The sequence below is a fragment of the Suncus etruscus genome, chromosome 18, assembly GCF_024139225.1.
Source record: "Suncus etruscus isolate mSunEtr1 chromosome 18, mSunEtr1.pri.cur, whole genome shotgun sequence".
Taxonomy (NCBI): Eukaryota; Metazoa; Chordata; class Mammalia; order Eulipotyphla; family Soricidae; genus Suncus; species Suncus etruscus.
In genome coordinates this window covers 26,324,813-26,351,099 of record NC_064865.1, presented here as the reverse complement: position 1 = coordinate 26,351,099, position 26,287 = coordinate 26,324,813, and the positions used below count along the sequence as shown (strand labels likewise).

Here is a 26,287-nt window from a genome sequence, read left to right as displayed (position 1 = left end):
GCCTTCTCCTGTGGATAAAATGGAATAGGTAGATAAATGATTAACACAGTGTTGTTGTCACCTAGCAGCATAAAAGTCAGGATTACTCCATCTTCAGAGCAATTAGAGTACAAAGATAAAAAAAAACATTGGTTGTGTCGACTTACCAGTGAGTGTGGCTTATGTGATGTCAATTAGGTTTCAAAACATCTGTGAATTCTCTGTCTTTCCAAGTTGACACCTGAACTCAGGCAAGATTATGAATTACCAGCAGATACACCTCATTTCAAGCCTTTCACACAGACACTTGCTATATAACACTTGGAATCACACTAGTGAGCATTTGATATAAATGTTTGTTAACAGCTTGCTTGTGTGAACCATTAGAATGATAACACTTCATGCACTACCCCAAGAAACCTTCCTAGGAATTTCTTTTTCAAACTCATTTGACTTATGAGATGTTAAGAAAGCAAAAAGGAAATTGGAAGAAAGATAATTAGACTCAGCACTTGTATGGGCACTACAGACAATGACCTGGATTGGACAAACTAGTTTGCCTGGAGCCTAGAAATGGTCTTATGTCAGGAAACTTCAGGGGTAGGATTTCCTTGTACTTAGGCCAAAGTTTTTCCTTTCCATGACCCCCATACTTTGGTGGGCCCATGCAAACGATAATTGCCACTCTAACATTGTTTTTACAGTGCTCCTTTGACTCTAAACCTTTAAGAAACCACTAGTAAAAATACCTGGAACTGAAAAAAAAAAAAGGTTTACATTAGTGTTAACATATATTCTTTTAGTTACACTAGCATTCTGGGAGATAAAGGAGGGAGATAAGGGATATATGCTTGAGAACAGGGATGAAGGGAGGATAACACTGGTGGTGGAAAGGCCCTCATTTATTGTCACTGTGTACCGTAAATATCACTGTGTAAGATTTGTAATTTACTTTGGCCACAATAAAAATAAAATAAAAAAAAAGACAGCTCAAGACTCAGCTCTGAAAGCAAAAAATGTATCCCTATGTTAGGAAAATGTTCTTATTTTTTCGCCTTGGGTTATTTACAGTTTTACCTAAAGATCAGTTACCAGTGCATTTACTTTGAGTTATCATTCACAGCATGAGATGTGGAGTAGTAGAACATATACATTTCTGAAAAAAAAATCAATCCTCTCACTACATGAGGTATGAGTCAGCAGACTTTCTTATTTGTTAGTTTGTTTTGTTGTGGGGCCACATCCTGCAGCTCCCAGGGGTTATTCCTGGATCTGCACCTTGAAATTACTCCCTGCCATGTTACTCCTCCCCCCAACTTCCTGCCCAACTCACCTGAATGGTGAGACCCTTCCGCAGATGGGAGGGGCCTGGGGATGGTAATTAAGAGTGGCCTGGTGGGAGGGTTGAGAGCAAACGCAGCAAGGAGAGATGAGTGACAAGTTGGATGCAGGAGCAGGAAAAAGGCTGCTTAGCTTAGAGGCCATGGTTAGGGCCTTGTAATAAAGCTGTCTGTCTCATGAAATTTCATCTGACTACTGTGGATTATTTCTTTGCCTTAATCCCACCTACAAACCCTCGGACTAAGGGGCTTCAGGTGCTGGGCTGGCCCGAGAAAGGCCCCTCCATCCATCCATTCAATATTAGGACTTTATAATTATTATTTAATTCAACACTGGCCTATTCGGGGGATCATAGGAGATGCTAGGAATTGAACCCAGCTTGGTTGCATGCAAGGAAAATGCCCTATTCGCTGTGCTATCACTTCGTTTTGTTAATTCCCCCCCCCCCCCCACACACACACACTATATCCCACCATTCCCATATGACCTGGAGGGTTGCTTTTGATGAATCTGCTGTAAATCTTAAGGATGTTCCTTTGTATGTAATTTCCTATATTGATCTTGCTATTTTCAGTATTGTATCTCTATTTATGGTTTTCATCATTGTGACTAGGATGTGTTTTGGAGTGTTTTTATTTGGGTCTCTTTTAGCTGATACTCTTTGGGCATTCAGGATGTGGTGGATTAATTATAATTGGTAAACATATTGCATATGGTATAGATTTTATGTTTAGAGTAAACATATTGCATGTGGTATAGATTTTATTTGGGGGTATTTGGGCCACACCCAGTGACGTTCAGGAGTTATTCCTGGCTACTTGCTTGGGGGACCATATGGGACACCAGGGATTGAAACAAGGTCTGTCCTGGGTTAGCTGCATGCAAGGCAAAAAAGCCTTACTTCTGTGCTATTGCTCTGGTCCCAGATTTTATGTTTTGAGTTGGAAAAATTTTGAAAATAGGTACATTCTTGCATCCTCTTCTTATAAGGGCACTAATTCCATTCACAAGTACTCTGTCTTTTTTACTTCCTTCCTTAAGATCCCACTTTCAAATTGCATCACTTTGGAGTAAGTGTTTCAAAGTAAGAATTTGGGGAGATACAAATATTTTGACTATAGTTTGCCACTTTTCATTTCTTACTGAAGTCAATTTGGCTTCAATGAATATTAAAGCAATGCTGCTAAATGTCTTTAAAAAAAAAGGTGACACGAGGCCATTTTTGGCTAACACTTCTCACTCATTTATATAACCATTGAACTTTGTGTTTATTTTCCTTATTTATAAAGACTTGATAATAATGAAACTGCATATATTGATATAAAGTTCATGTTAATAAATATTAAATGCTAAAGGGAGAAAGGCACCATGCTGTGTCAAATATTTCTGGTTTTGCAACTCCCTTTATCAAATTCAACTTATTTTTTTAATTGATTGATTGGTTTCTGGGCCACACCTAGTAGTGATCAGGGGTTACTCCTGGCTCTGCACTCAGAAGTCTCCTCTGGCAGGCTGGGGGACCATATGGGATGTGTGAATCAAACCTGGTTTTTCCCGGGTCAGCCATATGCAAGGCAAATGCCCTACCACTGTGCTAACTCTTTGGCCTACCAAATTCTACTTAGGATGAAGAAAACAACATGTCTTTAATAAGACCCTCTTTCAGCTCTGAGTCTCAGCTGGCCCATTATGTCCCTTTTGTTTGTTCTAGTCCCAAAACACAAGCTCTGGCCACCCTTTCCTTCTGCCTGAAGGCTTATTTCTTCTCTCTGTACTTAATTGAGTCTCACCCATATACGAGCTCCAACCTGATACATTCAAAAAGAAAAAAATTGTACCACCGGGAAAAGTTCATTAGACTTCCATCATGCACATCTAGAAAGTAATTGGACTGGAAAAATAATAACAGGTGCAGATTCCAAACATAAGCATTACTCTGGGTTTGCTTTTTAAGGTCCAGAGGACTAGCATTTCTAGAAAATTACTTACAAGGAATGGTGGAGTATGCAAGCAATTAAAAAAGCCTCAGAACTTTCATAACCCTGTGAAGAATATCATGCCTCAAAAGAACGAGTGAACACAATGAACTGGGGGCTGAAGCTGCCATATAAAGAATCTCTGAGCGGCTGGAACAAAGACCATAGTCATGTGTTCTGCAACTTTAAAGCTGCAGGTAAGGAAGTCTCAGGCACAGTGTGTCCATTAAAGGCAATGACCTCAAGTATAATAGCAAGAAAGTCTGGAGAGTGTGGAAACAATAGATGACTAAGTCTTGGGCATTGTTGTCTACTAAGCAGAAGACATTTGTGTTCCACATAGAAAGAGGATAATTGGTCCATGGAGAGTTTCTTATCCATTTTTTTTTTGCTGCATTTGGAACTGCTCTGTGACCACCTTTGACTAGGTAACTTGATTATGATGAAAGATGTTGCTTAATAAATAATTTCTGAAGTATAGTTTAAATTTTGAGTGACCTGCTATCTTGCAATCAAGTGACAGTTGAAACTAACAAAAGAAACACAGGAAAATAAGAAATGAAGAGGACAGAATGATATGACAGAGTGCTTGCTTTGAATGCAGCCAATTCCTGCTTGATCCCTAACATTACATAGTCTTCCAGCACCACCAGATGTGGCCCACAACCAGGAAAGAGGGAAGAAAAAAATGGAAGGAAGGAATCAAAACAAACATGTTCTACAAATGAAGTATATCAAGCATTTTTTCTGGAAGTTCTTCTTCAGCTCACCTGGTTCCTAGACATGAATTCTTTTGAAACTAAATTCTCCTGACTTCAGGAAGGTTTAAGTTTTCTCAGAGAAAAATTACAAAGGAGGAGATTGCTAGCAATCTCGAGTGCATTTAAGTGTTGACTGAGATCCTGGCAATTATTGTCTAAAAATATATTGATTGAACACACGGTTTAAAAAGTGATACAGCTGTGCATTGCCAAAACCCACAATACACCACACCCCAAGAGCACATGCTGTGGCCTTTGCCCCTTCCAAAGTCCTGGAGAGCTGGAGTTTACTCTGTCCCTTTCTGGGCAACCTGTTCCCTCGCTCCGCCTCTCAGCCCTTCTCATTTCTGCCTGTTTAAATCCCAGTGTCTTGTCCCCTTCCCTCCTATTTCACGACCATGTTTTTCCTGACTCCAGTTTTGGTAGCTGTGGTCTGCATTTTGATTGTGTGGATCTTTAAAAATGCTAATGGAAGCAAAGAGAAGATGAAAGAGGAATCTAGAGCCAGGACTGAGGCTCGCCCCTGGGTGGATGAAGACTTGAAAGACAGCACTGATCTCCACCAAGCGGAAGAAGGTAAAGACACTGACAATGAAGCTGAATGTCAACACGGAGTGTTTCTATAATGAGTGAGTGTGACTTGTTGGCACTACTGTGAGGGGAAAAATCATATCCAGGTGAGTTTTATCACCAACCTCTATTCTACAGGCAAATGGGTATGTGAGAGAGGTAGATTATTTCTCTAGGAATCAATTTGTTATGAGTACCAAACTTCCTTATTCCTAGGTGTTCTGTAAAACACTGGTCCTATCTCCAATCTTCTTCTAGCTGTTAATATGTTTCAGAAAGAACACGTTTTACACTGGAAGTGTGAGGGGGGTGAGTGGTCAGTTTTTGATCAAGAACTTTGTTCTGGCTTGGGTCCATACCTGACCCTGCTCAGGGGCTATTCTCAGTTTTGTTCCTGAAGGTTACTCTTGGTGGATTCTGAGAAAACCTATGATGCCAGAGATTGGATCTGAGTGCAAAGCATATGCTCCAGCCCATTGAGCTGTATCTTCAGCCCTTAATTAAGAACTTGGAAATAAATGATGGCATCTGTCCAGCTATTTATTACCAGGTTAGAGGCATAAGTGTCCTCAAGAGTACACAAGTGCATTTAAAGCTGACAATTAACTTCAGCAAAGAAGACAGTGAACAGGCACAATAGTAGCAAGAGAAACACTGGATGAATTTATTACAAGAAATCCCAGAAGGCAAAAGGGCACCATTACAAGGGTAATGTCAGTCTAGAGGCCCAGGACTGTGTGAATTACAAAGATAACAGGCATTTTAGAAAAAGTAAGGTAAGCATGAGGGCAGGGATTAAATACCCGAGGAATAAGGACAGACAATATTGGCCAGAAGAAACTGAATTAGATTCTTGCTTACCTGAGAAAGAATGGGCATAAGGGAATCAGGGGAGGATTTTGAAAGAGTCTTGAATTATAAGAGTGTGATCTGGAGTGGGCTTGTAGGTTGGTTTCAATTTGTAAAAGACCTTATGATTATTTTTAGTGCTTGTGATGCTCTGATCTCCCATGACCCCATGGTCAGTGGGGAGTTTCTAATCCTTTGTATGTGTGCATGTTTATGTCATAAGTGCATGCCCCTATATGTGTCCCATTATATAGTTGGTTTTCAGGTCTGACTTTCCAAAAGGTAACTGCACAGAAAGAAGAGACAGGAATCTCAATAAGGGTAAAAATCTCTTAAAAAACCAGATGAAGGGAGTGCACACGGAGGAAAGACCATGAATATGAAGATCCAAGCATTAGGGAGACAAGAAGAAGGAAGAAGGTTTATGATACAGGAACAGAAAATCCTCTCACTCTTCATTCCATGTTCTTCAAATCCAATAAAGAATTGAACCTTCAGTGTCTGTGGTCCTCAGCTAGGCCCAGTAAATCCACCCTGAATTGACAATTCATAGTCTCCCTTTGGAGTCTTCATTGTTGACTTAGTGATGTCTGCTGAGGTTATACCACCAGTGGATGGTGAAAACCAAAACTTTAAACACAAGGCTCTCTGCCACACAAGTATGGACCCCCTCACTACTGGGTGTGTGGAATCCTGAGAAAGGATTTCTGCTAGGGTACAGATTCCCAAGGGCATATGCTTGTAGAAGAGAAACTCCATTACAGAAGGGACATGGAGATAGTTTTGATGACCTAGTGGAAATGATTTTGAAAATTAGAAATAAGGGACAGATAGTAAAATAAGTATTGTAAACTAGTCTAGTTTGAGTTGAGAAAAATATGGATAGCAATTTAACCTACTCTATCTCTTATTTACAAAGAATTCCTAATTCATACTAATAGATCAGGAAATCAGTGTGGGTAAGGGCAAAGGGAGAAGATTGGGCTGATGAGATGTCAGAGACAGGTTTCCTTCTCAGAGCAAACATATTGAGTGTCCTAGTGATTATCTCTGGTCTCTGTAATAGAAGTCTGAAGAAGAGAAATGCTGATATAAAAGAAAAAACTCAGATTGCACCCCTAAACCAAAAACCCTGCATGAAAATAATCTAGCCCCTGATTCATGAAAGCTCATGGAAACAGGAAAAATTATAGAGAAAATGTTCTCATCTCTATTGAGTCCTTTTGGGGTATGAGGCTGAGTGAAATGAGCCAGAAAGTAAAAGTTAAAGAACACATGACCTTGTTGATTTTCAGAGTATAAAACGAAAGAGATTAGAAAATCCCCAATGGAAATAAATCTTGAGACATGATCAATAGAACTGAAAACTGAGAGTGATGGCATAGGGAAAAGGATCAAGGTATCATGATGGAGGGATTTTGAAACATGGGTTGAGGATTATTGAATGTAGCACTCTGCAACTATAAAATCATGACTTTAATACTATTGTAAAAATATGCAATCTCAATGTTAAAAATGGGAAGTAGTGCAATAAATATACAGTCCTTTCAATGTTAAGAGGGCTTTTTTTTTTCACTTATCTGCCTTAAATTGTAGCTCCACCTTTTTTCCACCCACAGAGACAGCTACTTGACATGCATATCACTGCCAAAGTACTTCTCAAAAGACAAAATTGTGTTTACAAGAAGGAACTCAACCTATGAGAGATCATTGCTATCAGAAGTGTCACATTCTGTTCCATCATTTCATTGCATCATCCTTGGCATATCTATCTTGTAACATTTCTGTCTAATTTAGTAGACTGATTTTCAAGGGGGTCCTGTAAGGCCTAATCTGACAAGACAGAAGTCATGTACCTTTTGAAGAGACAAAGTCTAGAAAAGGAAAGGACTTGAGCAGAGTGAATCTATCCTTGATGAAAAGTTTAGAATGGTCCCTTCATTAGTCCCTATGAGAGGGAAAGTCAACATAGGATCCCTGGGGGTCCCTTGTCAGAGGAAGGGGCACACACTGAAAGATCTTGGAGCTTCAATTAGATGTTAAGGTAATTCTTAACATCTGTACCTCCCACTTTCCACCTATTTGCTAGTGAAACAGCCCCTCTAGGCTGCAGCAAGAGAGGTAGACTGTCAAAGCAAATAAACTATCTTGGCAGTGGGAGAATTTTGCACCCAAGGGAGGATTTTGCACCCCAGTTACTCCCTTTCCCACTATCAGAATATATTTTCTGTATGAGGGTGTCTCTCTCCTTTAGCCCTTATGAAGATTGTTCTTTGTTTTTTAACACATAAATTAACACATACCACATTAATACATAATTATATGATACCTCCCCAGACTAAGAATTAAACAATCACTAAGTGAAATATCACACTGAAATTTAAACATTATCACAAGATACATACAATCACATGCTCTACAATAAAAAAATCTCAAATGTAATTGCAACTTAAAATAAATGAATTCTATATTAGCTTTTTTTCCTGGCAAATTCAAATTCTCTTTGATTCAATCTAAGATATAGTTTGGAATAAACAATTAACATAAAGGGATTAGGCAATCATAAGGATAAAACTTCTAACTAAAAACAAACACAATAATATATGAGGGTTCTTGTGGAGAGGGAATCTAGTGGTAAAGGAAAGATAAAACCATTAATTACGTTTTAACAGCAGTGGCTGTGCTTCTCTTTTTTATATCTTTATTTAAACATTTTGATTACAAATATAATTGTAGTTGAGTTTCAGTCATGTAAAGAACACCCCCTCACCAGTGCAACATTCCCACCACCAATGTCCCAAATCTCCCTCCTCCCCACCCCACACCCACCTGTACTTTAGACAGGCTTTCCACTTCCCTCATTCATTCACATTGTTATGATAGTTCTCAGTGTAGTTATTTCTCTAACTGCACTCACCACTCTTTGTGGAGAGCTTCATATCATGAGATAGACCTTCCAGCCCTCCTCTGTCTCTGAGGATTATTGAAAAAATCTCTTATTTTTCTTAAAACCCATAGATGAGTGAGACTATTATGTGTCTATCTCTCTCCCTCTGACTTATTTCACTCAGCATAATAGATTCCATGTACATCCATGTATAGGAAAATTTCATGACTTCATCTCTCCTGACGGCTGCGTAATATTCCATTGTATATATGTACCACAGTTTCTTTAGCCATTCATCTGTTGAAGGGCATCTTGGTTGTTTCCAGAGTCTGGCTATTGTAAATAGTGCTGCAATGAATATAGGTGTGAGGAAGGGGTTTTTGTATTGTATTTTTGTGTTCCTAGGGTATATCCCTAAAAGTGGTATAGCTGGATTGTAGGGGAGTTCAATTTCCAGTTTTTGGAGGAATCGCCATATTGCTTTCTATAAAGGTTGGACTAGACAGCATTCCCACCAGGAATGAATAAGAGTTCCTATCTCTCCACATCCCCAACAGCACTGCTTGTTCTTATTCTTTGTGATGTGAGCCAATCTCTGTGGTATGAGATGGTACCTCATAGTTGTTTTGATTTGCATCTCCCTGATGATTAGTGATGTGGAGCATTTTTTCAAATTTGTACACATACTGGGTGGGCCTTCAGAATTAATTGCTGCAGGCGTCTTGTGTCCCTAAGCAAAACCTTAGTGGGGTCAGAAAATCCTCACTGGAAGAGAGCGGGTACACAAAGCAGACATATATGAAATATGAAATAAATGAGACCACACAAAATGCATTGTATGGGGACCCATGTCCAAGAGACGAGAGACAAATTTTACTGTTCAGCCTATGACATTTTAAGCACAAACCCTGGTATGCAAGGTGTCTTCAGGGAAAACAAAGGGCAGAGAATCGTTAGGAGGGAAAACACAATGGTACCAGACCCTAGAATCAACATATCAAATAACTACCCAATGTAGGTGAGAAAGAGCCCTGCTAGAAGTAAGTGGAAACATGAGCTCAAGATGTTTTTGGGTAAGCAAAAAACAGGTTTTTCAAGAAACAGGAGAGAGACAGATTTTGGAAGAAATGTATTTGCAGTGGCTGGAAAATGGATTTTTGGGGGGACGTAAATAATTGTTTACCATATGGAACTAGACTCAGAAAAACAAGCTTCTGGTGCCAGGTTATATTTGAAGTAAGAGTCACAAATAAACTAGCCAGAGGGGGAGCTTTTGGTGGGCTTTCTTTGGTACCGAAATTTCTTTGTGAGTGCAGAAAGGCTAAGGACGAATTTCTGTAGTAGAAAAGGAGAAAAAAGTCGAATAAAAGGAAAAGAGAAATATGTCACAGCCATGTCAGAAATATAGCCAGTAATCCACGCAAGGGTCAATGATTGACTTCTCCAACGGGCCTTCTGGCAGAATATTTCTTGGGAGGAAAATTAGGCACTGCACCAGGAAAGCCAAAAGCCACGTCTGGTGCGTGCTTCTCTAATAAATAGAGAAATGCATGCTGCATGCCTTGACAATTAAAAATTATGTTCCCAACACTTCTGGAGGTTCTAATGCTAATTTGTCACTGGCTGCACTGATTGTCAGACTATACCTTATTGACACACTAGTAAAGTTCCAGGTTGTCACTGATGTTTCCTGGCTTCACTTGAGAAATAAATGGTGGCAGGAATGTTGACAGGTATCTGTGGCCATTATCCCATCATGACACTTTCTTTTGACTTAGCACCTGGATCTTAATAGACACAGATTGCTGGGGCTAGATAGGAAGTTCCCTACCTCTATGAAGTCCCTTTTTTTCCTGAGCATCCCTTCCTGCCTATTTTATCCCCTCCTCATACACCTTAGAGGAAAGTGTGGCTCCAGGAGGCAAAACCCTTTCCCTGAATTCTGTTTGCCAGATCTTTAGGGACAGGCCTAGATCTTCTTCTTTTTTTAAATTTAATTTTATTAAAACAATTGTGATCTACAGAGTCCTTCATAGTTGATTTTCACACACACACACACACACACACACACACACACACACACACACACACACACACACACACACATATATATGTGAAATTCTGTTTTACCAAATTATTTAACTAAAATTTATTATGACAAAATCACTATATTTTCATCAATAATACTTTTATCTTAACGTTTTCTTTTATTTACTATAATATAGTTAGCAATACATGGTATGATTTTTCTAACCGGTTGCTTAAAACTTTTCTATATTCTTATATTTTATCTTTTTAGGGGGGTTGAGCCACACCCAGTGGTTTTCAGGGATCACTCCTGGCTCTGTACTCAAGAATCACTTCTGGGGGTTTTCAGGGACCATATGGATGCCAAGGGTCAAACTTACATTGGCCATGTGCTAGGCAAAGTTCCTACCTGCTGTACTATCTCTCAGGCCTCCTATTTTATATATGTCTTAAACATATTGGAAAATGCTTTATTGATAAATGCTATTTTATATATTTTATTTTAACACCATGATTTACAACTTATAACACTGTCAATAGTAGAACTTTTTGCATGCAGTATTTCCAACACCACAAGGGCCACAAGACCACTGCATGGTTTCCTAGGCACTGTCAGTTATGGTCCTGGTGTCCCCTTATTGCCACCAGATAAGACCACAAGCTTAGTCCATTTAGATCCAGTGCAATCATACTTGTTGTTGTAAGGATGTCAGAAATTTCCTGGCCTTTTGAATTTGTAATGTTGATATTTTCCCCATGTACTAAAAGGAAACTAAGGTTTATTTCTCTTTAATTATTGCCCTTGCCACATCTTTCTCTTCTTTGGTTCTGACTATTCTGATATATGTATATATTATATATAATTAAAGATTATGGCTCTGTTCTAATTTTTTGTTATTTTATGTTATAGATTATATATACTTATATAATATATATTTTATATATTATACATATATTAGATATAATATATATTCTTGCTCTGTTCTACTTTGTTTTGTTTTGTTTTGGTTTTGGATCACATCCGGTGGTGCTCAGGAGTTACTCCTGGCTTCGCATTCAGAAATTGCTCCTAGCAGGCTCGGGAACCATATGGGATGCCGTTTATCAAACTGGTGTCTGTCCTGGGTTGGCAGCATGCATGGCAATGCCCTACCACTGTGCTATCTCTCCAACCCCACTCTGTTTTAATTATTTTGGTCATCTTTATGTCTTATATCTGTTTTTTTGAGGGGTCACACCCAGTGGTGCTTGGGGGTTACTTCTAGCTCTGTGCTCAGAAATTACTCCTGGTTGGCTCTGGGGACCATATGGGATGCTGGGGATTGAACCCAGGTTGGCCAAGTGCAAGGCAAATGTCCTAACTGCTATATTATCACTCCAGCCCCTATATCTTTTTTTTTTTTTAAGCAGTGATGAGCTTATTTACTTAAGTTTACTTACTGGTATCCAGACTATACTGAATTTGGTGCATTATGTTTGAAGGGCCCACGTTTTTTTCCCATTTTAATATTTTTTTAATTTTAAACACTGTTATTACCAGGTTATTCATACTACGTTTTCTATCTTTCGGTATTTCCTGGCTTCATTAAAACTATTTTTCTTCTGGCTTAGCCTCAAGTTCATTAATTCTTTGTCTAGATGTGCCTAACCAATTCTATTAAACTGCTAAGCTTGGGGCTGGAGAGATAACACAGTGGTAGTGCATTTGCCTTGCACGTGGCCCACCCAGGATGGACCTGGATTTGATTCCTAGCATCCTATAAAGTCCCCCTGAACCTGCCAGGAGTAAACCCTGAGCTCCGCTGGCTGTGTCCCCCCTCCAAAAAAAAAAAAAAAAAACACCCCAAAACCCAGTTAAGTTAGTTTTTTTTTTTAGTTCCAAAGTTAGAGTTGTTTTTTTTGGGTTTTTTTTTTTTTTTTTTTGGTTTTGGGGCCATGTTGGTGCCCAAGATTTAGTTCTGGCTCTGCGCTCAGTAATTATTCTTGGTAGTGCTCTGGATATCATAGTGGTGCCAGGGATCAAACCTGGATCAGGCACAGGCAAGACCAGTGCTCTACCTGTTGAACTTCCTGGCCCTAATTTTTGTATCTTCTTTTGTCACTTTTTGAGTTTCTATATATTGTAATTTTTTATAATAATATTCATTGTTGCTTCATCTTTTGAGACTTGTCGTTTTGTATTTGGAGTCTTTGGGCAATTTTTTTTTTTTTTTTTGGTTTTTGGGCCACACCCGGTAACGCTCAGGGGTTACTCCTGGCTATGCGCTCAGAAGTTGCTCCTGGCTTGGGGGACCATATGGGACACCGGGGGATCGAACCGCAGTCCGTCCAAGGCAGGCACCTTACCTTTAGCGCCACCGCCCGGCCCCAATTTTTTTTTTTTTTTTTATAAACAAGTCGTTCTGTTTCTTGTGCAGGATGCTTGGTTTCTCCTTTTGTGTCTTTAGTTATGTTTGATAAATTACTTTAAATAAACTTAAAATTATCAGTATATTGGCATTTGCTTCTTCTGGACAATAGAAGCACTTTCAGAAAGGACTACCTTATTCCAAATATAGTTTTAGAGATAGGATCAAACAATAGTCTTTAATTCCTAGAGGCTGACATCTTTATAATCTAAAGTCTTTCTAAGGATGCAGATACCAGTTGTTAACTTATTAGCCTTCCTCTTTGTATGGGGCCAGGCCTTTGAAATATGTCCTCTTGATGCCTGAGATAAGAAAGTTAAAGGTCATATGTGTAGGTATTAATATACCTATACAGGATAATGTGGCTTTTCAACTTGCTTACTTTTTTGAATGCACAATTTACCTCCAGGTTTATCTAGGAATTGCTTATTATGTTGTCAGCCATTTAATAATTTTTAAAGATAATTTTCTTTGGTTTTTGGGTCACACCCGGCAGCGCTCAGGGGTTACTCCTGGCTCTACACTCAGAAACCATTCCTGACAGGCTCAGGGGGCCATATGGGATGCTGGGATTTGAACCACTGTCCTTTTGCATGCAAGGCAAACAAATGCCTTACCTCCATGCTATCTCTACGGCCCCTTTAAAGACACTTTTTAAAAATTCTCCTTGGAAGGATTTGAGTGTTTGATCTTTTAAACTGATGAGAGAATGTTTAAATAAACTAGCTCACCATGAATACAAATTTGAATTCTAATATTTATGTAGATAATTATTTTTTTTCTTTTTTCATATATATTAGTCTTGAATTTAAAGAATTGTCAAGAGTAGATGTCAGGATTCTAAAGGTTTATTCCCATCACTTATTGTTGATGCTTTGAACTCATGACACACCATTTTTCAGAATGTTTTCTCTTTCTCCATAGGAACCAGTTGATGGTTAATCCACTGTCTTCCTTGCTCTTTTTTTTTTTATAAATTGAATTATTATGAGTTACAAAGTTATTGATGACTGATTTTTAAGCATACACTGTTCCAACACCAATCCCTTCACCAATATTGCCAGTTTCCTCCTCTAACCTCAACCTACCTTTTGTTTTGTTTTGTTTTGAGGCTATATCTGGTAGTGCTCAGGGCTAATTCCTGGCTTTGAGCTCAGAAAACATTCTTGGCAGCTCTGGGGTTCATAAGGATGGTGGAAATAAAACCCAGGTCAGCTACATTCAAGGCAAGAGCTCTACCTGCTGTACAATTGTTCCGATCCTTAATCTAGGCACTTTCTTCTTTTTTACCCCCTTCCCTTTGGGCCCTGTAGTTTAGACCCAGCTGTTGATATAGCATCCCTTTATCATTTTATCTCCTTTCAGCATCCCTTCTTGTCCTCCTGACCTCATGCCGAGTGACTGTCTTCCTTGTCCTTGTTGCAGATGCTGATGAATGGCAAGAGTCAGAAGAAAATGTGGAGCACATCCCATTCTCCCACACTAGATATCCTGAGAAGGAAATGATCAAGAGATCCCAGGACTTTTATGAGCTCCTCAACAAGAGACGGTCTGTCAGATTCATCAGTGATGATCAAATTCCAATGGCTGTCATTGATAATGTCATCAAAGCAGCAGGTTTGTACCTGAGTACAGAACGGTGTGGTGATACTGAAACAATGTTTAAGGTCTGGCTTAATGACTGGAGTCTACAGTGGTTCATTTATTTAGAAGTCTTATCCACATGTTGGCCTAGAAACATTAATTTATACTTTCAGCTTTTTAAGTTGGGATTGTGGCTACTGTATACTCAGGGCTGACTTCTAATTCTGTGCACAGGGATCACTCCTGATAGTACTCTGGGTACCAAGGTCAGTTGTGTGCAGGCAAGTTTCTTAATCCTTGACTATCTCTTTAACCTTCAACTCTTCAATTTCTTTTGAAAAGATGTGGCAGTAGTTATAAGCTTCTGAGATTCTTCAATATTATGAACTTCTATTTTAAAATATTTTTAAAAAATACTAAAATTTCTGAAGTTATGATTATTATTGGAAAATATTTTTCTTCTAACCCCCACACACTTATTCAAATTTATTCATTTTTCTTTTGGAAAAATTTTTAATTACATGTATATAAACATAACACTGATGAACCAATAAATTTATTTATACAAGTGAATTTTCCAAGTAAATCTAAATAAGGCAAATTACTTTCAACATCAAATATTGTGTTATCAGGCTGTAGAGATAGCATGGAGGTAAGGCATTTGCCTTTCATGCAGAAGGTCATTGGTTCAAATCCTGGCATCCCATATGGTCCCCCGTGCCTGTCAGGAACAACCCCTGAGCACTGTCGGGTGTGACCCAAAAACCAAAAAAAATACTGTATTATCAATACAATAAAAACAATATCAATGACGACGATGAGAATCACAGAGAAAGTGGTGACAACACTTGGAAGAAAGTCTTCTATTTGAGTCTCTCTTAATGCAACCATATTCCTAAAATATTTAACTCTATTGCAAAAGTTATTATTGTGGATTTTTGTCCAAGTTAAAAAAGAAAGAAGAGAGCATTTCACTACAATTAAGAAAACAAAGGCACTCAAGGCTGGAGCGGTGGTGCAAGTGGTAAGACGTCTGCCTCACTGTGGTTTGATCTCTTGGCATTCCATATGGTCCTATTTCTGAATGCATAGCTAGGAGTAACCCCTGAGCATCACTGGGTGTGGCACCCCAAAAAAAGAAACAAAATAAAAAAAAGGCACTAAAGATTGAGTTATTTAATAGCAACTCAATTTTTTATGTATATCTTTATATATTAGTCCATACATATGACATTCAGGTTAATCTAGCATAACTTCAGACATTAGGAAAAATTGTGTTTAGTGACATAACTAAAAAGAGCCTCACAAGGGTACAAAGTGAACTGGAATTATGATCAGAAATCTGGGCTTCATGTTTAGCTTTTACACAATCCAATCAGAGCAATCCACCAGGGGGAGTGGTACACAGTAAGCAAGAACCCTGAAAAATTGGCAGACCTACCACCCCTTGTCCTATGCAGAATTTATGCCATTAGCTTATTCACTACAGAGAAAGAAAAGTTGCTTCCCTTACCAGTGGATCACTGTGATTTACTGCTAGGGAGAGTGGGCCACTGACGACTGAAGAATGACTCTCAACCATAAGCTTGCTAAGCCATAGACGAAATTTTATTCTAGTTCTCTGGAGTCTTATTATACTATAGACCTTTGTCCCAAAGCACTGGGACTGATTCAGGTAAGGGCCAAGCACTGCAGGAGCCAGTGAAAACAGGAAGATAAGCTATGATGGGTGCTGAGTACCAGGAATTCCTGTGCGTCTTCATAGAGGTCAAGTCCACAATGCTTTGCCACAGACACTAACTAAATAATAAGTATTGTAGCTGCCTTTAATGTTTTCAAAACTGCTGTGGACATGTTGCTTCTCCAAGCAAGACCTTAGTGGGGTCTGTAAATCCTTACTGGGAGTAAGCGGAAACATGAGGCGGATGAATATGAAATATGAAATATAAAATAATGATACCACATGCAGTATGTGTGGGGTCAACACATTTCTGGCAAGAATGCAACAAATCTAATCTTCAGGCAAGAGAGTATATAAAGGGAAAAAGAGGCAGTCATAACATGGAAGGAATGCAATGTACATTGTTTGGTTTTAGAACAAATACACATAGCTTTAGGTGGTTTGTAACCTTAGAATAGAATAGGTTTCAGTTAGGAGTTAGGATAAAAGGAAGACTAAATTCTTACATATCAAAGAAGTTCCTGGCCCTAGGTTCATTACTGATGTAAATTAAGGGATAGCAGGAATCCTGGTTTACTCCTGATAACAAATATTCTTAACCTGAGGAAAATAGTATTTTAGCTAGGGGCTAAGACCCACTTCCTATGATCTGGTAATAGAGAGAATAACACTAAAGAAAGGGGTACAGAATTATACCTAGTAAAATAGCCTAATTCTACACTGACCAAATCTGTTTGTAAGCAGGTATTCAAAGTGACAGGGAAAGTCCCTGAGGCAGAAATCATTCTGCTGTATGTGCTCAAAGGCAGGGAGAGATGACCATTGTCTTGAAGATGCTATGTTTTGATTTGGCCTTTGGAAGTAAAAAGGCTGACAGAAAGAGAGGTAGCTGGCTAGACTTTGAGTTGCAAATATACTAAGCCAGCAGGGAACTTCTAGTAGTTTTCTTTGGTACTGAAATTCCTTTAATGACTGCAGGATAGCTAAGGTGAAATTTCTGTAGTATAGCAGAAACGAATTAAAGGGAAAATGTTAAGTCACTACCATGTAAGAAGTATGACAGAAATATAGCCAGTGATCCACACAAGGGGCAATGATTGAGTTCTCCAAACTGGCCTTCTGGCAGATATTTCTTGGGAGGAAAATTAGGCACTGCACCAGGAAAGCCAAAGCCACATCTGGTGCATGCTTCCTTAATAAATGGAGACATACCTTTGCGGGCAGTGACACAAAACCACTTGACAGAACAAATCTTAGGAGTTCCATTAAGTTTCAAGATTTCATCCTTTAATTTTTTCAAGAATGTAAAAAAAACTTACACTTAGGAGAATTCACTCTAAACTTTTCCTCTGAATTTCCTTTGTGATTAGTCACAGTCATATAAGATGACTGGGTGTATAAGATGACACTCTAATTTTGCAGTTAAAACATAGGTTTAGGCCTATATTCGCTGTATTAGACAGAGTGTTCCTGTGCTGCAACTGTATGTACCACAGTGAGCCAATCACAACAAGCAAAGGTTCAAAGGTTATACTGTAATAGACGTCCTCTCTGACTCTGGCTAATCTGAGCGGGCTTTTTACAGTGTAGATTCGGGTCCAGAACATTGTCTAATTCGCATGCATCAAAAGCCTGCTTGGATTGGCTGAGTTAGAGAGGCATCCGAGCAGCCTTGCAGTGATTGGTGCAGGATCGAGTTGGAAAATTTCTTTTTGTGGCAATATTCAGACAAGTTTTGTTTAGCGGCATATTGAAATATTTTTCAAGATATACTCGCGTATAAGAGGACCCCCGATTTTCGGTTGACTTTTTTTGTTTCAAAAGTTGTCTTATACGCCGGAAAATACCATACATATTTAGTGAAGCAGTGATGCATTATCATAACCTTGGTCTCAGTTGGTTGGTCTAGAAATGTCTAGAATAAAGCTGAATAAAATGAGATTGGTTAGCAAAGTTTATAGTCAAGAATTTTGTCTACCACATGATCTAATTCCATTTTGAGCAAATCTAAGTTGTTATTCCATGTATTGCTATTTTAGTTACTTTTCTCACATTTTCCTATATTTTTAATTTCTGATTTTAATTTAATGGATAACAGGTACAGCCCCAAGTGGGGCTCATACAGAGCCCTGGACATTTGTGGTTGTGAAGGACCCAGACATGAAGCATAAGATTCGTGAGATCATTGAGGAGGAAGAAGAAATAAACTACATGAAAAGGATGGGACAACGATGGGTGAAAGACCTGAAGAAACTGAGGTATTGAAGTTGTTAAGGAAGGGATGTTGGGAAGGGGAGTGAAGAGATGGATTTCCCAAAATGAAATCACTAAGGCTCCAGTTTCCTGGTTTATAGTGTCAGGTAGTTTGTTACAATTCATAGAGAGAGAAATACTGGATTGAAGTCAGGCCTCAACAATTATCTTTCAAGAACCATGTATACTGAGGTGTAGTTAAGGATGCTGCTGGAAGCAGAGCTGGATTCAAATCTTAACTCTGGTTTTGCAAAATTTGGGGCCTTTTTCACTCTCACTAAATATGAGTCTGGGTTCTGTAGAAAATAATAGAAAAAAGATAGAGGCGAGAAATGTACAGATTTATTGTAATTTTTTTTGAAGAAGGCTGATAAGTCCTGAGTTGTGTGGTTCTCAAGCTAGAGATGCAGATCACAGAGACTCATTCCAGCCCAGCTCTGAGGTCCAGAGAAGCAAGAGACCTGTTAACAAAGTGGTAGTCCTACTTTGAGACTCATGGCAGGAGTAAGATGATATTTCAGGTTAACCCCTTTTAGATAGAGAAGGAAAATTTTCTCTGATTCCACCTTTTTGTTCTCTTCGAGCTTTTAGTAGATTAGGTGAGGCCACCAACACTAAGGAGACTCGCCTTCTTTACTCAGTCTGGAGATTTTCTCATCCAAATCCTCCCTTGCAGAGATAGCCAAAATAATGTTTAGTCACTCACTGATTAATCCAGAACAGTCCTGGTGGAGTACAGGGGACCACATTTGGTACAGGAATCAACCTAAATTAACCACAGGAAAGATAAGTGTCCTATCCATGTTGTTAGCTGTCTGACCCTCTAGATTTTCTTTTCTTATTGCTGTCCTGAGTCCTCCTATGAAGGCAGAACTGCTCTAATATGATGTAATAATGAACATTTGTAAGTTAGAATATAATCAAACTATTACATCAGTGTATGCCTTGGTAAAGTAAATACAGAAATTGTTTTGCTTTTTTTTTTTTCTGTGGTTTTTGGGTCACACCTGACAGTACTCAGGGAAAACTCCTGGCTCCATGCTCAGAAATTGCTCCTGGCAGGCACAGGGGACCATATGGGAAGCCGAATTCGAACTGATGACCTTCTGCATGAAAGGCAAATACCTTACCTCCATGCTATCTCTCCGGCCCCAGAAATTGTTAAAAAAATTAGCAAGCTGAGTTAGGAAGATAGCTTAAAAGACTGGAAAGCATGCTTTACATATAGTAACTCTGGGTTTAATCCCAATACTGCATGTTCCCCTGAGAACTTCCTAGAACAACTCCCAAATATCATGACAGGAGAGTAACTGTTGTGTATCACCATGGTTTAACAAAAAGTAATAAACCTGCCTTCAAACAAGGTAAATTGCCTAATGTTTATTCTGTATATATATATATATTAAAAATATCTCATATCACTGATAACATACTACTAACAAGAATAATATTACCAGTTAACTAACACATCCATGTAACTATTTTCCAACAATTATTCTATGCACTTTGTGAGAACTGATTTTCCCCTTGCCATAATAGTATGAAGTTTGTATGCAATAGAAGATGTTACCCAGGAGAAAAATTAGTTTTGAGATGTTAGTTTTCATAATATGGCAAGTTCATCTTTTAGAGCATGAATGCTCTCCAATTCTCTATGGAGAAAGGATGGACAAGTAACATGAGCAAGTTTCTTGAGCACAATAAAACAGCTTTAAAGTCACCTAAAAGAAGAATGTAAAAAGAAGGCATAAAAGTACACAAGTGAGGTTAGTGTGTTTAAGAACTGTGAAATATAAGTTGGCTACAAATGAACAATCATCTTTTACTTAATGATGACATATTCTAAGAAAAATATCCACATAGAGCATTGCCACTGTCTACTATCTCTTTACTTTTACTACTTTAAGAGCCTTAGTTGTATTTTGCCACAGATTTCATTGAAATTGTTTTTGGAATTGATGCATGGTATTTTTCCCTTTGTAAGCATACATTATATATGTCTATTCCTTGAATATCTGTGCAAGAAAGAAGGTAATGAAATAAAGTTTTGCTCTTAGGTGGAAGACAGAAATTTAAACTTTACCTTTATTGTTCACAAGGATTCTCCCTCATTCCTACAAAGTCCCCATCCATTTTTCCATGACTGGACTAACATTTCCCCTCTGTAATCTTGGCCAAACAGCCACTATCATCTCCCCATCCTCACCATGTTGATTCTTTGATTCCTCTCCTCTAGCCTCTATAGCTCCCCACGTTCTCCAGGGTTTTGACAAGTCCTTTGCCTGCAAAAATATGCCACTTTCTGAAATAGACCTAATGATGAAATGCTTCTGTGCAGATGTTAGGACCACTCCACTCTGTTCTGGATCCAAAATAGTCCAAGACTACCCACTTTGCTCATAACCTCTTAGGTTATCCACACCCCAGGCTTCTGGAAATGCTTGCTCAGTATTCTCGAGCCATGCCCTGTCTTTACTTTTCCCTCATCTCATCTCACCTCACCTCACCTCACCTCACCTCGCCTCACCTCACCTCACCTCACCTCACCTCACCTCACCTCACCTCACCTCACCACCCCCATGGTCCCGCGCCAAAATTATTGAAGCACTTTTTTTTTTTTTTTTGGTTTTTGGTTTTTGGTTTTTGTGTCACACCCGGCAGTGCTCAGGGGTTACTCCTGGCTGTCTGCTCAGAAATAGCTCCTGGCAGGCACGGGGGATCATATGGGAGACGGGGATTCCAACCAACCACCTTTGGTCCTGATCTGCTGCTTGCAAGGCAAACGCCGCTGTGCTATCTCTCCGGGCTCCTTTCTCTTTTCTTCTTCTTCCTCTTCCTCTTCTTCTTTTCTTCTTCTCCTCCTCCTCCTTCTTCTCCTCCTCCTCCTCCTCTCCCCCCTCCCCCCCACCCCCGAGTTCCTGCCTTGCTGCCACACCCGGTGGTGCTTGGGGGTTACTCCTGGCTCTGTACTCACGAATCACTCTTGGTAAACTCTGGGGACCACATGGGATGCTGGGGAATCAAACCTATGTTGACTGCAAACAAAGCAAACACCTTACCTACTGTGCCACTGCTATATCCTCTGTTTTCTAACAACTGACTCAGATTTTATGTAGCTAAAACTGGCATATTGCTCTCTAGATCAGAGAAATAATTTTGTATTTTATATATATATATATATATATATATATGTATGTTTTGCCCTACTAAGCCCTTCTGCCCTAAGCCCCTCTGCCCTTCTTCACACATTGCATTGAGAAGTCTTGGGAAGAAAAAGATAAACAGGATGGCAAAATACTGCATTTATTTTTTTTTAAGATAGGTTTTTTTTATTTTCAGAGTAAGTAAACAAAGATGGTTACAGAGAATAGAAATTCTTTTTTTGGGAGGGGTGGGGGGTGGTTATACCCGGCAGCACTCAGGGGTTACTCCTGGCTCTACATTCAGAAATCGCTCCTGGCAGGCTCGAGGGACCACATGGAATGTTGGGATTTGAACCACCGTCCTTCTGCATGCAAGGCAAATGCCCTACCTCCATGCTATCTCTCTGACCCTTAGAAATTCTTAAGAACAAATATGCTCTGATGTAGCAATCCGGGGGGAGGGGGGACAAGGGAGAGAGAGATAGATAGACATAGAGAGAATCTTTTTTTTCCAGACTAAAGTCAACTGCTAGAGGGTTTCTGAGAGAGAGAGAGAGAGAGAGAGAGAGAGAGAGAGAGAGAGAGAGAGAGAGAGAGAGAGAGAGAGAGAGAGAGAGAGAGAGAGAGAGAGGTAATTTACCCGCTAGAGAGGGCTGGTGGGTGGGGAGGCCTGCAGGTCTGAGTTCGAGAGAGGAACAGTGAATGAGGGATAGAGGCAGAGCAGGCAGCATCATGCCAATGTTTTATCTTGGGTCCAGGCCCAGGCCAGCAGGCTCTGCTTCAATCTTTTTTCTCCCTTCCCCTGTCACCCCACCTCACCCTCTCTCCCCCACCATATAACTGCCAGATTCTCCATTTTATACTTTGGGAGTAGATGACAGTTGCAGGGGGCCATGTCCCAGCATGGGGGGGGTGTCATCACCCCTTAAAGGCACATTGACTAATTTCCTTAAATAATCAACAATCTGTAATATTCTTTTCTCCCCTTCAGGACCAATTGGATCAAAGAGTACTTGGATACAGCTCCAGTTTTGATTCTCATTTTTAAACAAGTGCATGGGTTGGCTGCAAATGGGAAGAAGAAGGTCCACTATTACAATGAGATCAGCGTGTCCATCTCCTGTGGGATGCTCCTAGCTGCCCTGCAGGTACTGATCCTCCCTCTCAGCTTCAAAGGGAGCAGTGGTGTGTGGGATCAGTCCTTATTTGCAAACTACAACTCTCTCCCGCATCGTGGGTATGCATGGAAACTAGGAAAGGTGAAGTCGTAAGTAAAGTGACTGCTGTAAAAACTGTCTGGAACCCAGAAAGGGTTGGCGTGGGCACTCAACAAGTGGGCAGTCACCTTCAAAATAACACTCAGCATCATTTCAGGAGCAGAAGTGAAGCCTCTGAGTTCGCTTTCTTCTGCATGGACAAGGTGCTCCAGGGCTTTGGGCAATTACACAGCCCTGCTTCCAGCTGTGCTTCCTCTTTCACATGATTAAGAATCTGAAAGGTGAGACACTGGAGCACAGTGTCCTTTGCAGAGCTGAGTTTACACTGTCCTGTTACACAGAAAGATCTCATTTGTTTTAAAAAATTCCTTCTACCTAGTAGCAAGAGTAATAATGCAAAGCATGAAACAGAGCAAGGCTGGGGTCTACCTCTCACACCATTCCACCCCATCACTTAGCAACTCAAAGAGCTCCTGCTGTGAGATATAATACCCTGGAATGTATTCATGGTTGGGACAAAGTTGGGGGTTCAAGTAAACAGATACAAATAACAGAAAAATCAAAGAACAAGTTCGAATAAAAACCTTTTCAGGGAGTAATAAGGTCCCCAAAACATTATGTGCTCTTCACTATCTCAAAGAAAAACATTAAGGGCTCCCAAATTTAGAAAATAATATTGTTTTCTAAGTTTTTACACAAAAAGGAGGACATGTGTGTTAAAGGAGATTCCAAGATTACTTGGAAATGTGTATGTTCAAGGAGCAGCATCCTAGTTCAGTGCTGATCTTGAATACGGATGAGGAAAAATCTCAGAACCATCCGTCTTTGGGCTCCCAAATGAAGTTCAGACCTAAAAGATGCTTACAGCACACCATCCCTCTTCTTCCTGTTGAGTTTGCTGCCCTCTAGCGTCTTATTGAACGAATTCTGTGTGGTTAAGGATTTGTGACAGAGAAAAGAACCCCCAGCTGGACAGATTGAGAAGTGACTGGATCAAAAATAAGTGGTCATATAGAAGTGTCTGGCTCCATTCAGCACTTAATGCTCAGGTTTAAGGAAACTCACTGACCAGAAAAGCAGTTGAGGGAGACGAATGGGACCTGTTACTGTCTTAAAGCTGCAGAGATTTTTATTAGAGAATTATAATTTGGAAAGCAGTTGATTGAGTATTTTTACTACGTCCAATGTATCCATGGCATTACGATCATTTATTATTTGTCACAGGTATTTTCAAGCAGGCTAGACAATGCACCTCTCCCATGCAGGATATAATCTAGGAACTTTTTGTATCTTGGTGTGTGTGTGTGTGTGTGTGTGTGTGTGTGTTTTCATTTATTTTATCCTAAAGCCACACCCAGCAGTGCTTAAGGTTTACTCCAGAAGCTCTACTCAGGGAGTACTCCTAGTGGTTGGTGTTCAGGGGACTATATGTGGGACCCAGGATGGAACCCAAGTCAGTCATGTGCAAAGCAGGCACATGACTTGCTATAGTTAAGGTCCAAACTTCTTTCCACAAATAAGCATCTTAAGCCTCAATACAATATAATATTGTATTGTTTTTAAGAGGGTTCTGACCTTTGATTCAAAGAAGGGTTGTAGTGGAGGGCTTATTGAATAGGGCAGATTCAAGATATGAGTTGTCCTTGCTGCCCATCTTCTGGGAAAGGATGGGACAAGCAGATCTTAAAAGAAGACTAGAGGGTCCTGAGTGATAGTACAGCAGGGAGGGCTCTTGCCTGGTATGTGGTCAATCCAGATATAGTCCTCAGCATCCCATATTGTCCCCAGAATACCACCAAGAGTGATTCCTGGGTGAGGACAGGTGTAGTCCCTGCGATCAGGGTGTGTCCTTAAAACAAATAACAAGAGAAGGACAAGAATGTCCCTGGGATGGATTCAAAGCTGTGTCCTTACTTTGCGACTATCCAATATGTTTCTTCTCTCCTGTTTCAGAATGCAGGGCTTGTAACTGTCACAACCACTCCTCTTAACTGTGGGCCCCGTCTGAGGGTGCTCCTGGGCCGTCCACACAATGAAAAATTGCTGATGCTGCTCCCTGTGGGGTATCCCAGCAAAGATGCCACGGTGCCAGACCTCCAGCGGAAGCCTCTGGACCAGATCATGGTGACCGTATAGGAAGGAAGATGCAACAAGGCACATACCTTGCCCCTTTTCTCTTGCTCTGGGGTCTTCTGGTTGCTCTTTTGTGGGTGACTCCACAAGGCTAGCTGCTGTGTGTGTGTGTGTGTGTGTGTGTGTGTGTGTGTGTGTGTGTGTGTGCAAGTACAAAGCTTTCCACCAAGCACCAAGTGCGAGCAATCTCGTTTGCAATAGTGTGACTGGAAGAAGATATAGACTATAAGGAAAACAGTTAAATTCTTTTTGGGTCTCATCCACTTTGGAAATGGATTAAAATGTTACTGATAACATGGCTGGCTTTGTACAGTCTTATTTTTCTCTTTTATTCACACAGAGGAACAAATCATCATAAAATATATTTCCAAGTAGTCATGAATGATGATGAGTCATGAATTTCAATGGAAACCTAGCAGATGGTCTTCTGCCCTCTGATTTTGAATAGTGGCCATCAAAATAACTCTAGTCTCACACACAGAAATGAACAATGTCTGTTCTGTATGAAGGGGGCAGTACTGCTACTACTAGTGTGGTAGAGCTGGTTGGCATCAGAAGTTCATTGCTAAATTTTAGTAATTTCTGAGTCAAGTAAGGTTCTTTATATTGCCGAGGGAGAGGTATTAACAATACTTGCACATACTGCAACACGAGACTTTAGTGACAAGGATGAGTGAGAGCTGGTGATAAATTCATATCAGAAATTAAATTTAGAATATGATTAGGTATTACAGGAGTTTATTTCCTCATCTCTGGAAGTTTCCAAGAGTCTCTTAAAATGTCAAAACATTTACTTATGGATTCATTTTTCTTTCATCCTGATTCTCCTTTGTCTTCACCTTGAAATACAGGGTTTCTGGCATTTCATTCCTATTTTTTTTTATAGGAATCTGTATTGTGATAGGTATTTGTCTTGTGCTCTTTATTGTACCTTCTTTTAATTATGCGGTGGCTTTTGATAGCTTATGTGGGATTGAAGGGAAACCTCACTGTACTTTCCCAATGTTTTCAATAGCAAAAAGATTCTATGAGTTCCAAATATTGGAATAATAAACACACTGGGGCCTCACAGTTCAAAGATATTAATGTTATATTTATAAACTTTCATTTCTTATATGAAAAATTATCTGAGACCAGGGAGTTCTTGGCTGGTGTTTTAGCCCACCCTGCTGTGGAGGGCGGAGATGTTGATGAGAGCCTCACCTCCTGGGTTCTGGGTGCAGAGGTAGTCTGCTCAACAATGGGAGGTCTAAGTTAAGTAACCCAGTGTAGAGTTGCATGAAAGAAAAGAGAAGGCCTAAGTTTTCACACAAGTCAGGGCCCTCAACCAAAGGATTGTAAGGGGTTGGCCGCCCTCCCAGAACAACAGCCTTGATTTGTCAAGACTGGACAAAGGAGCCAAGGTACAAACCAGAGAAGAGCTAGAATCAGCTTTCTAGTTGGGGGATGGATTAACAACAACTCTTTGTTTCCCACA

General features: G+C 39.8%; 1 protein-coding gene across 1 annotated transcript; it reads left to right on the top strand.

Annotated features, from left to right (window-relative positions):
- Positions 1-4,376: 4,376 nt before the first annotated feature.
- IYD (iodotyrosine deiodinase) lies at positions 4,377-24,913 on the top strand. The gene is made up of 5 exons (XM_049765420.1): positions 4,377-4,633; positions 14,225-14,416; positions 18,163-18,322; positions 22,452-22,608; positions 24,631-24,913. Exons 1-5 carry the CDS (start codon positions 4,456-4,458, stop codon positions 24,811-24,813), a joined length of 870 nt encoding a protein of 289 aa, XP_049621377.1. The 5' UTR covers positions 4,377-4,455; the 3' UTR covers positions 24,814-24,913.
- The last annotated feature ends 1,374 nt before the right edge of the window (positions 24,914-26,287 follow it).